The sequence below is a fragment of the Diceros bicornis genome, chromosome 19 (genome assembly GCF_020826845.1).
Source record: "Diceros bicornis minor isolate mBicDic1 chromosome 19, mDicBic1.mat.cur, whole genome shotgun sequence".
Taxonomy (NCBI): domain Eukaryota; kingdom Metazoa; phylum Chordata; class Mammalia; order Perissodactyla; family Rhinocerotidae; genus Diceros; species Diceros bicornis.
Window position 1 is genome coordinate 17,310,141 of NC_080758.1, and position 12,229 is coordinate 17,322,369.

Sequence of the window (12,229 nt, forward strand, 5' to 3'; positions counted from 1 at the left end):
TAAAATTGTAGGTTATGTGTTCTAGTTATCTATTGCTGCATAACAAACTACTCCAAATTAGTGGCTTAAAACTGCCATTTTATTGTATTTGTGGATTCTGTGGATCAGGAATTCAGAAAGGTCACAGCAGGACAGCTCGTCTCTCCTCCACGATGTCACTCACACATTTAGCAGGTGATGCTGGTATGGGCTGGGGCCTCTGGCTGTTGGCCAGAGCACCTACACTTGGCCTATCCACATATCCTGTCCACATGGCTTCAGACTACTTGCATGGAGGCTTGTGGCTCTACGGGTAAGTGTCCCAAGAGAACCAGGCAGAAGCTGTATAGCCTCTTATGACCTTGCCTCAGAAGTCACACAGCGTCACTTCCACCATAGTGCCAGATTCAGAGGGAGGGACCTCACCTTTCAATGGCAGGAACACCAAACCCACAGGGTAAGAGAAGAGCATATGGGTGGGGAGGTAATTGTTGAGTACATCTTATCTCTGGCTTTCAGAGTTGCCCAGCGCTGGCTCCCAGTGTATTTAGTACGCTGCTGTGCATTTCCACATCAGCTGCCACATTCGAGCAGGTACAGTCTCACCCACTGTCCTTGGGACAGATGATCACATTTTGCCCTGTATTATAAAACCCAAAATGATGACAGAAATTCGTGAATGCTTCAGGAGCTCAGAGGAGGGGGACAAAGTGTGAGTGGAGACAACAGCCTCCACATGGTTGTGTCCTGTGGGCAGCTGGGAGATGAAGGGGTGAGTGATCTATGTAAGGGAGGTGTGTTTTTATCTCTTTTACCAGGTACGGTGTGGCAGACAGACTGTGGGTTAAGTTAGTTTTGTATCCTTTTGAACTAGTCCAAGAGCTGTACAGTATTCACAACAAGCTTGAGAGTTATTTATGCCTTTGATAAGAGAGACTCAAATCCACAACTGGAGTTGAAAGAAAAGACTTCAGTGTAAGACTGTTTCATAAATTAAGTACAGATTCAGTCAGATTTAATTTAAAAAAATGGAACGTATCTTACATAAGGATCTTCTAAGTTAGAAATGTTATACCTATCTGGGCACTACAGAAGATGCACACGCCTTCCACAGCTCATAGAGGAAAGAGTGTATAGAAAATTTTGACAAGGAGTGGAGGAACAATTCAAAAATAGTTGACCAAGAGAGAATCAGGAGGCGGAAAATGCTTCAAGAGGCATGGTCCTCAGAAATTGTTCTGGAATGCCATTTCGCTTGTATCAACGTCATGTTCCTGGATGAGGGAATAAGACAGAATTTCAGTATTTCAGTACAAAGACTAAAATGTGAATGCTTCAGTGTTTTATTTTATTTTTTTAAGGATTTTATTTATTTATTTTTTCACCCCCAAAGCCCCAGTAGATAGTTGCATGTCATAGCTGCACATCCTTCTAGTTGCTGCATGTGGGACACGGCCTCAGCATGGCCGGAGAAGCAGTGCGTGGGTGCACGCCCGGGATCTGAACCCGGGCCACCAGCAGCGGAGCGCGCACACTTAACCCCTAAGCCACGGGGCCGGCCCTGCTTCAGTATTTTAGACTCTGATTAGACATTCTGAATTATCACTAATTGAGACACATAGGTAATCTCTGGCTTTAAGGCTGAATCTACCCCAATGGATCAAGTTTTCACTACCAGACAGTATGCTTTTGACCATTACCCACCACCCACCATGATGAGTGAGGAGCAAATACAGTTGCAGGCACTGATGCAAAGACCATACCAGGCTTCTTACCTTGGCCTTGGGGGCCTGTCCCTCCCTTGCCACCAGGGCAGGTACTGTTGGGAATCTACCTGAGCCCCCATCCCACATTTCAGTGCTGAGCAGCTATGTCAGTACCTTACCTCTGGGTTCCCTTCATGGCACTTATCTCAGAGCACTGTAATTGCCTATACACTCCTGTTCCCCCACTGCACGGAGGTCCGAGAGAGACACAAGGACTGCATTCATCGTGTTCACTGCCGTAGCCCCGCCCGACATCTAGCACCACGCCTGGCACATACGAGGCATTCAGTATGAGTACCCAGCAGAGCCAGCCCCCTGCCAGTAGAGGCTCATACCCTAACTAATCTTTCCACTCAGCATCTAAAATCTTAAGTGTGTGTGTATAATATATGAAAAATGGAATCTCTTTCTGTTTTATAGCCCTCCTGCCCCCATTTACTGTATCATGAATTCTTCCTAAACATTTCCTTAAACATTCTTCTAAAACATTTTTAATCTTACGGATACAGCCTAGGTACTTAACCAGTTCCCTACTGATGAAGACTTTTCTTCTGTTAAAACAATGCTGCATTGAGCATCCTGGTTGGTAAATTAACATACATTCAGGATTATATTATTAAGACAGAGTCTGAGGATTAGAATTACTGGGTCAAAGGTATAGACGTTTTTAGAGCTTCTGAATAACATTATAAAAAATACCTCCAGAAAAGTGAGACCAATTTATTCTCCCATCTGTAGCATATGAATGCCCATCTACCAACAGTGATTAGGCATTTAATTTTAGAAATCCTGTCAAGGGATAGAAAAACTGAAGGCCAGGCATAGTTTTAAAGTTCTTGGTCCTGAGTCCAGAGAAAAATGATTTCTAACAAGGTGCTGACCTCATGTTCTGCTATTGTGTCCTTTGCTCTGTTCTCTCTAGACACACTGGCATCACTACTGTTCCTCAAACATGCCAGGCAGAGCCCAGCCTCAGGGACTTTGCACAGGCCTTCCCTCTGCCTAGAACACTCATCCCCCAGCTGTTTACATGGCTAAATCCCTCAACACCTTCAGGTCTTTGCTCCAATATCAGCTTTGTAGTGAGGCCTACCCTGGCCACCCTGTTGAATACTGCCACATTCAGCGCACTTGATCCCTCTTACCCTGCTCTACCTGCTTAACATCTTCTAGCAGCCTGTGTGATTGACTTGTATATTACGTTTATTGTTTACTGTCTGCCTTCTCCAGCTAGAATATAAGTTCTGTAGGTGCAGGGATCGTTGTCTGTTTTCTTCACCTAGTAGGTACTTAACAAATACTTGCAGAATGAGTGAATAGCATAAAACACGAGAAGTCCAGTTTATGGAGGATCCCACCACTTGAAGGGCTCCTGCTTTAGTAGCCTTCTAGGCTCTGTACCTGGTTCAGTTTCTTGAACTCCACCACTTGGAAGAAGATGTGCTCAAGGATATGTTTGGCATCTTGTTGGTCCTTTGGTAGTTTACTGGTTACTCCAAGAATGTCACCACACTTCCTGACATAGAATTCCAGGTCTTCTTCAGTACCTAAGCACAGTTGGGGCAGTTAGATTAACCCTTAACTTCTGCCCTTCCCCAAGTACAGACTTACTGTGGTTTAGGAATCCCTCCCCCGTCAGGTTCCTACATCTCTCAAGATCACTCACCTCTTCCTCGGGTAATGTGACCAAAGGACTTAATCAGTGACAAAATGTAGAGATCTCTGATGTTACTGCTTTTATAAATTAGGACAAAAGTGTGATACTCCTAATTAGAATAAAGCTGGACTGGTTCTGGCTTTCCTATTCCCAGATCCAGCATTCCTACGTTACAAAGAACAGGAGCAACCAGTAAGAAATCAAATTACCATTTGCTGTAGGCAGCAAGAACCACTATGAGAAGGGCATATGGATATTTTAAATAACATTTATTAGAGCAATATTATAGAACAGGAAATTAAAGAAGAAAAAAATTACCCATAATTCCACCAACAACATATCTCTGTGAAGCCATCCCAGCAGCCCTATATTGAGGATGGATAGCCATGACTGCCCTTCTTACAACATACTGTAATTTATTTTTTTCCCCCGATTTGAAATTTTTAAAGTTATGATAGAAATGTTTATTAAAATATTCAAACCATACAGCTGCAAAAATCTCTCGCCCTAGCTCTATGCTGACCAATACTACCTAGAGTAATTACTGCCACATATGCCTACATATTTACATATGTGTGAAAAATGGATCACACTATAATAGTTCTGTAAGCTGCCTTCATCATTTGATGATATAACATGGACATTCCATCTCAAAGCTTATGCTCTATATTTTTCTTTTAACAGATGTATAATATTCCACTTTATTTCATATATTTTTTAACCAGTCCCCCTACTGATGGACCATTAGACTGTTGCCAACTTTTCAAATGCCACAATTAATATCTCTATAGCTATCTCTTTTTTGTTTTGCATTTCTACAAGGATTTCTGTAGGATAAATTGCTAGAAATGGAAATGCTGGGTCAAAGCATCTGATCCTTCACAGGTCTATTATTCCCACTGGACTCATCACTATGTCTTGCTAAGTTTTGATTGCCCAGCACCTACCACAATGGCTGGCACAGAACAGAGATGCAGTGAAGTGTTCTATACTGGACTCTTTTCATTTTTGCATACTCCTTTCTGGTCTTTGGGCACAGACAGATGTTCACATAGTTGGGATCCTACTGTACATGCAGTTTTGTATCTTGCTTTCTTCATTTAGGATTCTCACTTAAATTCTATCAGTGTCACTCCTTGGCCTTTGTAAACTTCTTTTATAATGACTACATGTTGTCCCATCAGTTGAATGTAGCACAATTTACTACCATTCCCCTGCTAGTAAACACTAAGGCTATTCCCAATTGTATTTTATTTTTTAAATAAATAATGTAGTAGTCATCTGTGTACCATCATTTATCTTCTTAGATTAGATTTCCAGGAGTGGGGTCACTGCCTCAAAATGGATGGTTAATTTTATGCCTCTGAGCACATGTGTGCAGGCCCATTTGCTGTGCTAGAGGCAGTGCATGTCAGGGTGGGCACACTTGAATCTCTCTAGGATCCCTTCCAATTTGAAGTCTATAACCATGATTAAATTTTCTTATTTAACTGCTCCTATGACCAATGATCTAGATTTGCTAAATGGCAGCCAGGGTCAGAATTCATCCTGTGGTCACTCAATAGGTCAGAACTAAAGACCTACAGGGATTAAAACTGAGACCTTGGCTTCTGCTTATCATCATGTTTTAACTCACTAAGCTAACTGGCCTCGAGAGAAACAATCAACATCATTTACATGAAATAAACAAAAATTGTAATTTTATACTCCCATTCATATTTTGTTCTCTCTAAATAAACTCTAAGCTTTCTCTCATGGCAAATCTCAGAAGTTCACAATTAAATAAAACTCAAAAGAAACAAACAAAAATTTGGCCAAACTTACACTTATTGGTAATCTGAGCAAGCCGTGCCTTCTCAGAGGAGAACGTCTCATCTAAGTCAAACAGTTCCAGCGGAGGAGGTGGTAATTCTCTGAAACTAGGAGGGAAAACCTAAAAGGAAATAAATTTTTTCATGAAAAAGCATATCCAAAGCTATAACTGACAGAAATGACATATAAGGGAAATGAGAGGCCAACTCAGCCCTTCCCTGGGATGAACCACCCACAGGCCCTAACCCATTAGACCATATCAAGCACCACGACAAGCCCACTGTAAACCACCAAGCAGAACCAGCTGTAACTACGTTGACCAAGCTGACATACCAGTGCCCATTAACTCATGCAAGCACACAAACCCTGGGGCTTAATAGGCTTGTTTGTGTTGAACAACTGATTGTACAACTTGTTTTTCATTTAATCATGAGTTCTTCAGGGACAGAAACTGGGGAAGCAGATGTAGACTAGTGTAGAAAGCGCTGAACTTGGAGCCAGAATTCATAGGTATGAACCAGTGGTGTGCTGATAAATGTTTAACTGTCAGCTCTCAAAACATAACAAAACAAAAGGCCTGATTTGTAGCGTTTGTCATTTTCTGTCATGTAAATACTTCCACCATGGCCAATTTCAAGCTACCAAGATGAAGCCAACTAGCTCATAACATTCCAGAATGTGGTGGGATAAGACAATTTTGAAGGCAAGTTGAGTTAATGCTGGACTGGAATGTTGAAAAATAACCTGTATACACATAACCGTCCCCTGGGCTGTCAGAACTGTGCTATGAATCTGAGTGCCTGTTGTCTGGAAAGCCGCAGTACAAAGCTTTTCCTCCTTTTTACCCAGGAATTCTCATATATGACCTCCAACCCAACAAGGCGGGAAACGTTTAACAGTCAGAAAAGTCCATGCCCTTGATTTCTCAGTTGGGAACTACACCAAATGGAAATCCCTACAGAATATTAATATGTTTGGTCTCTGTGCATGTTTAGAGGCAGAGAAATGTGACTCCATGATGAATGCCAGAAATGACATGAGGGGCCCAGCTGGTGAGGTAAGGGCCAACAGTGGGGTTCTGTAGTAGGGTCCCCCAAGCACACCTACTCACCGCTGGCTGAAGGGCTGGCAGCGGCGTCTCAAACTGAGGTTGGATGAGCTGGAGAGGTTCATGTTTCACGTTTAGCTGTTCATGAGCCCTGTAATAACAAGACAAAAAAGCAGAGATCAAGATGAGACACTGTGGCAAAGCACGTCTAACTGATCACACTGTGCTCTTCTTGATCAAATCAAGCGGTTCAGCTCTTTCGCAGAAAAACACACAAAATGTGTTGTTATATGTAATGTAATGATCCTTCCAGGAATCTTCTCTACTGTGTCATACCATATGACTTTATTGAGAACTGAAAGTGAAATTTCTTTCAAGTTTCACATCAGGCTTCTCCTAAATAGGCTTTTGATTCTTACCCAGTGGACACTGTGAATCTTGTAACTCACTGTTTCCTTATTTGTTTTCATCATCAGAAGACAGGATTCAGTCAAACCTGAAGTGTGCTCTGCTTCTGGCAACTCAACAGTTCTGTATAGTATGCACTTCTGTGTGCTCACTCACTCAACAAATACTTACTGAATATCTGCTAGGTACCAGGCAGTTTTATTCACCAGGAGTACAGCAGCAATGAAAAAAAGAGACCAAGGCAGGCCCTCGTGGAACTTACATTCAGGTGGATCAGAGAGAGACAATAAACAAAACCCAAGATGCCAAGTATTAAGCATTAAGAAGAAATGCAAATCAGGAGAGACCGATAGATACAGGGAGTGTGGCTTGTCAGAGAAGCCCTGAGTGAAGGGAGGGAGGGAGTTCCAGGCAGAAGCAGAGCAGGGAGAACGGGAAAGGGTGCTAGGCATTTTCACAGAGCAGCAGGGCAGCCAGAGTGGCTACAGCAGAGGGAGAGTGGCCAGAATGAGTTTACAGTCAAGTGCTGGTCTTACCGTTGCGTTATTTTTATTTATTTATTTTTGTGAGGAGATCAGCCCTGAGCTAACATCCGTGCTAATCCTCCTCTTTTTTGCTGAGGAAGACTGGCTCTGAGCTAACATCTATTGCCAATCCTCCTTTTTTTTTTCCCCCCAAAGCCCCAGTAGATAGTTGTATGTCATAGCTGCACATCCTTCTAGTTGCTGTATGTGGGACACGGCCTCAGCATGGCCAGAGAAGCGGTGCGTCGGTGCGTGCCCGGGATCCGAACCCAGGCCGCCAGCAGCGGAGTGCGCGCACTTAACCGCTAAGCCACAGGGCCAGCCCCCCTTGCGTTATTTTTGTGGCTTCCCCTTTGCCTGTATTTTCTCAGACATTCATTTTATGCTTTTGCCTTGTACATAATTTTGTAAGCTGGCTAAACTCCTCTGCGGATGAGGCAGATTAAAATATACTCACCCAATTTAAATTGTATACACATCTGTGGCCTTTCAAAATTAAGCTAAACAAGCAAATGCCAACAGGCACGGACAAAGTTCATGCCCACTTCTATGTCCGAGGAGAGAGGTCTCTGCAGAGAGGCGATTAGCTGAGCTTTCCACTGTCACCTCTTCCACTATTCCCAGGTGCTTGGGAGAATCTCCCCTAGCCATGAGCAGCGTATGCCCATGGAGGGAAGAGAAATAACTTTCACTGAGCACTTACTGCATGCCACGTGTTGTATCTGACCCTGTGCTGGGCATTTAAACTTACTTCATTTAATCCTCAAAACAACCCTGGAGAGTGGGTGTAATCTCCAGGTATAGAGATGAAGTGCTTCCCAAGGTCACACAGTTGAGAAGTGACAAAGGCAAGATCAGAACTCAGACCTGGCCAGTCCCTGCCAACCAGAAGCCCCATAACTCAGTCTACTCAGAAGGCAGAATGTCATTAGGGGCAGTTCTAAGCTCAAGGTCCCACCACCCCCACACACAGAATCCAGCCGCCGAGCCCGGGCCTCGGTCAACCCAGCCGGGATTTTCTGCTTTCTGTCCCCAGATAGAGCTGACTGTGCTCAAGCCTTATGTTAATAATAAGACAAATTCCATTGTCTTCTCTTTCTCCACTCAGCTCACCACCTGCCCACATCTTCCTCCTACTAATAGCCAACATGTTGTTGATGGGAGTAGGGGATGAGTGGAGAAACTAATCTGAAAACCAAGAAAACCTAATTGAGAAAGCTGTTCAGTAGGGGAAAAGGGGAAGAATAAATGCCAACGCTCAACACAAATCTGTGAAATGGAGCTGAGCTATATGTTCCCAGAATACTCTGGCCTGACCTCTGGCACTGCATTTTCACCATCTCGTGTCTCAGTCCCCAATCCACCAGGCCATGAACTCAGAGGGTAGAGGCCCCACACTGTTCGTCTCTACCTCACACCTACAGGCCTTGATAAATAGCAGACAGACCAATGAAGTTACTTCAGAGCAACACCCTATAAACCAAGTAAATATTTAAAGACTAATTGAGTTTTACTCAAAAAAGAGAAATTGCATTCAAAAGATATTAGGAAATAAAAATACCTGAGAGCACCTATGGAAACGTCAGCCAGTAACTACTGCCCTTTGCTATGGTATGAGACAAATACAATTAAAAGAGCCATCCAAGCCTCCAAAATATCCACTGTGTGACTCTGCTGACACTAAAATAGTAGACAGTTCAATCACACCCTCATTCAACACTGAAGAGCGGTCACTGTGGCCTGGTCTAAACCACATCAGGAGAGAAGAAGGCCGAAACGGCAGAAGCTGGTTGGACTGGAACCGGCGAGTGGAGCAGCCGGATGTATCTTCTGTTATTCTGAGAAAAGCCCCGAACTGCAGAGGAGGAGGAGCCCTGTGGCCCATCTCCGGACCCCACTACTTCCATGTCATTTCCTCCTCCCTTGGTGTCCAGGGATACTGCTGCCCACAGTCCCTGTGCTGCCCCTCCAGCTGCTGTTCCCCAGCTTGTCACAAGCCCTCTTCTTCTCCTGCCTCTCAAGCACTGGCGGCGGTGAGGTCCTGTCTCAAGCTCAATTCCCACTCTACTGCTGTCCCTGGGTGTCCCCAGCCCTTCCCACAGCTTCCCTAACTGCCTTATCCAGACCCCTTCATGTCTACACTAGTAGTTTCACCTGCACATCTTCACAGGGAAACCTCTCAGCCACATGAGATCGAACGCCTGGAACAGAACTCCTTTCTCTCTCCTCTTCCTGCATTCTCTGTGCCAGTTAACAGCATCACCAGTCGCCCAGATCCCCAAGAAGAAATCAGTCTCTCAGACATCTCCATCACAGCCTCCCAGGGCCCATGTCTTGTGATTCTTTCTTCCCAAACATCTCTTGAAACCAACCACTCCTATTACTGGCTCCACCTTTCAGCCCTCCTGGTCTGCTCTAACAATCTCCTAACTGGCTTTCTTCACTGCTTTTTCTTTATTCCAGTTAACTGTACAAACTGCTGCAAGAAACTGTTTGATTGATTTTGGATTACACAGATTCAATCATGTCCTTCCCCTAGAGGTCTTCACTAGGATCCCGTTCCACAAGTCCGACCCTTGTCCTGAGCCTCAGGCTGTTCGTCTTGACCTCTTCTGTAATGCTCAGGCATGTCTCCTCAAGTGCTGGAGCTAGAGAATGTAGAACAGTATGTTGCAGGTGACTTAAGAGGATCAATTTTTAAACTGCCAAGTTGGCCTTGTTAAAAGTCAAGGCTGACAGCAGTTCAAAGGGCAATTAAGAATAACCGCCCTTGCCTGGACACACCTGCACGTGTGAATGTCTAGGGATTTGCTCACATAAGCTACATCGCTGCAGAATGCTCCCTCCCAACATCCCCACCCACCCCCTGAAATCTTTCTCACCCCTTAAAGTGCAACACCCATCGTAGTGCAAGCAGACACAAGGCCCCAAGAAATGTTAACATAGTTAATGCCTGGCTAAATGGGCCCCTTTTTCATGGTCTGCCCTGCTCACTCCAGTCAGAATTAAATTCTCTTTCTTCATGACGCCCATGGCCTCTATTCTGTACTTTACATTTAGCATTATATAATAACCATGCCTCACAGCTTTTGTCTGTCCCCTCCATAAAACCATAAACTTTAGGCCCAGTGCCTGGCACAGTAAGAGCTCTGGAAGTATTGCTGAACTTGAACACAGGTATATGGGAGGAAGTGAGACAGTCATCTGTAGCTGCGCCCTCAGCCTTTGGTTTGTCCAGATGTACAGCCCATGCCAGGCCAAAGATGCTCAAAAATGTCAGTCCCTGTCCCCGACATCAGGGATGGCAAACAACAACAACATGCGTGCAATAAAACAGGGTAAAGCCCTGGCTTCAAAGTCATTCAGGCCCGGCTCTAATCCCTGTTCTCACCTTGGGAGAATCCCTTACCCTCTTCAAACCTCAGTTTCCTCATGTGGAAATGAGGCAGGTAACTCAGGCCTACTCAAAGTATTAAGTGAAGTAACCACAGGGAGTGCCTGCAGGGTGACCAACCCCTTCGGTTTACTGAGGGGTTCCTGGGACATGGGACTCTGTGCTAAAACCAGGAAAGTCCCGGGCAAACCAGAACAAGCTGGTCACCCGAAATGCCTGATACAGAGCCTGGAACACAGCAGGGGCTAATAACTGCTGGCATTTTCATCTGCACCCCCCACCCCCCCCCAATATCCCAGCTGTCTTTGTCGACTTCACAGATCTGAGAACACGTTTTGCAAACCACCTTTGCCATGACCCTAGCTCTTGTCCCCAGGCTCATATTTTCAAACCAAATGCTGAGAATGGAGTGCAGTGCAGCTCAGAGAGCCACAGGTACTGACTTGATGACCTTGGGGAGGGAGGTGGTATCCAGCTGGTAAATGGACAGGTCGAAGAGGGTGGTAAAGTCCCGTGGGTTCTCATCGCCCTCCTGGAGACACACTCGAAGCCGCTCTGATAGGGTGGCTGTGTCGGGCAGCATCATGTAGTCAGAAATCTGAAAGCCACAAGAGGGTTCCTTTCAGCAGACCAGGAGCAAGAATTTAATCTGTCTAATCTCCAACGTCTCAGGTATAAATCTGCAATGTTTATACCCTCTTGCCAAGAGATTTCACTGTTCACAGTCACTGACAACTAAGCCTTAAATAAGCCACTTTATATGGAAAGAGGAACAAAAGTCACTTGGCTAAACCCTAATGCTAGCTAAATCCAACGCTCCAATTACTCGTGTCAGTACTCACACAGCTGAACACAGCTGGAGAAACACACAAGCATGCTGACTGGTCCCCATTCAGTTTCATGATCACTGATGTTGCTCGGCAATCAACTATGTTTCTCTAGATCATTCACTTTCCCATTCTCCTGGACAAAACTTTCTTTTTGTCACTTCAACCATCTAAAACAATCTTCCCTTTCTTAATTTTAGCTGATGACCTTATTTTCTATTTCAGTGAGAAAACAGAAACAATCATATGAGAAAGCCCACGAGCTCCCGCTACATCTATCCACCCACCAGCATCTGCGCCACACACTCTGCCTTCTCTCCTGTGATGTGTACAGAATGCCTGCGTCCCCAGCACAGACAACCCCTCCTCCTGGACACTAGATCCAGCCCCTCTCCCCTAGCCAAGGACATGCCCCCAGCGTTGCTGAGAGCCCTTGATGATGACACATGCTGTGTGTTGGTAACAGTAAAAAAGCAGGAAAACCTAAATGTGCACCAGTAGGAGACTGGTGAAATATACTGCAGTACAAACAATGGAAAATACAGTTTTCAAAAAACAAACAAAAGAAAGCTCTTAAGTATAAATATCGAAAAATCTCCAAGACATATTGGTAATTTTAAAAAGGAAGGTGCTGGACAGTGTATATCCAGAGTGTATATAGTACCATTTGTGTAAAACAAGAGGGAAGGAGAGTACACACACACACATTTGCTTATACACGTATAAAATATCTCTGCAAGAACATAAGAGAACCCACCAAGATTGTGGTCACTGGGGAGGGGAACAAAGCGGCTGGGCAAAGACAGAAGGAAGA

At 44.6% G+C, this 12,229-nt stretch overlaps 1 protein-coding gene across 2 annotated transcripts in view; it reads right to left on the reverse strand.

Moving 5' to 3' along the window:
* Positions 1 to 972: 972 nt before the first annotated feature.
* IFT52 (intraflagellar transport 52) overlaps positions 973 to 12,229 on the reverse strand; it is a 31,569-nt gene continuing 20,312 nt past the window's right edge. For both annotated transcript variants that reach the window (XM_058562668.1, XM_058562669.1), the window contains 5 exons: positions 11,032 to 11,186; positions 6,326 to 6,413; positions 5,227 to 5,335; positions 3,147 to 3,292; positions 973 to 1,253 (listed from right to left, as the gene is read on the reverse strand). In XM_058562668.1, the coding sequence (XP_058418651.1) occupies positions 1,206 to 1,253; positions 3,147 to 3,292; positions 5,227 to 5,335; positions 6,326 to 6,413; positions 11,032 to 11,186 (546 nt within the window). In that variant the 3' untranslated portion in view covers positions 973 to 1,205. The remainder of the gene's footprint in view (positions 1,254 to 3,146; positions 3,293 to 5,226; positions 5,336 to 6,325; positions 6,414 to 11,031; positions 11,187 to 12,229) is intronic.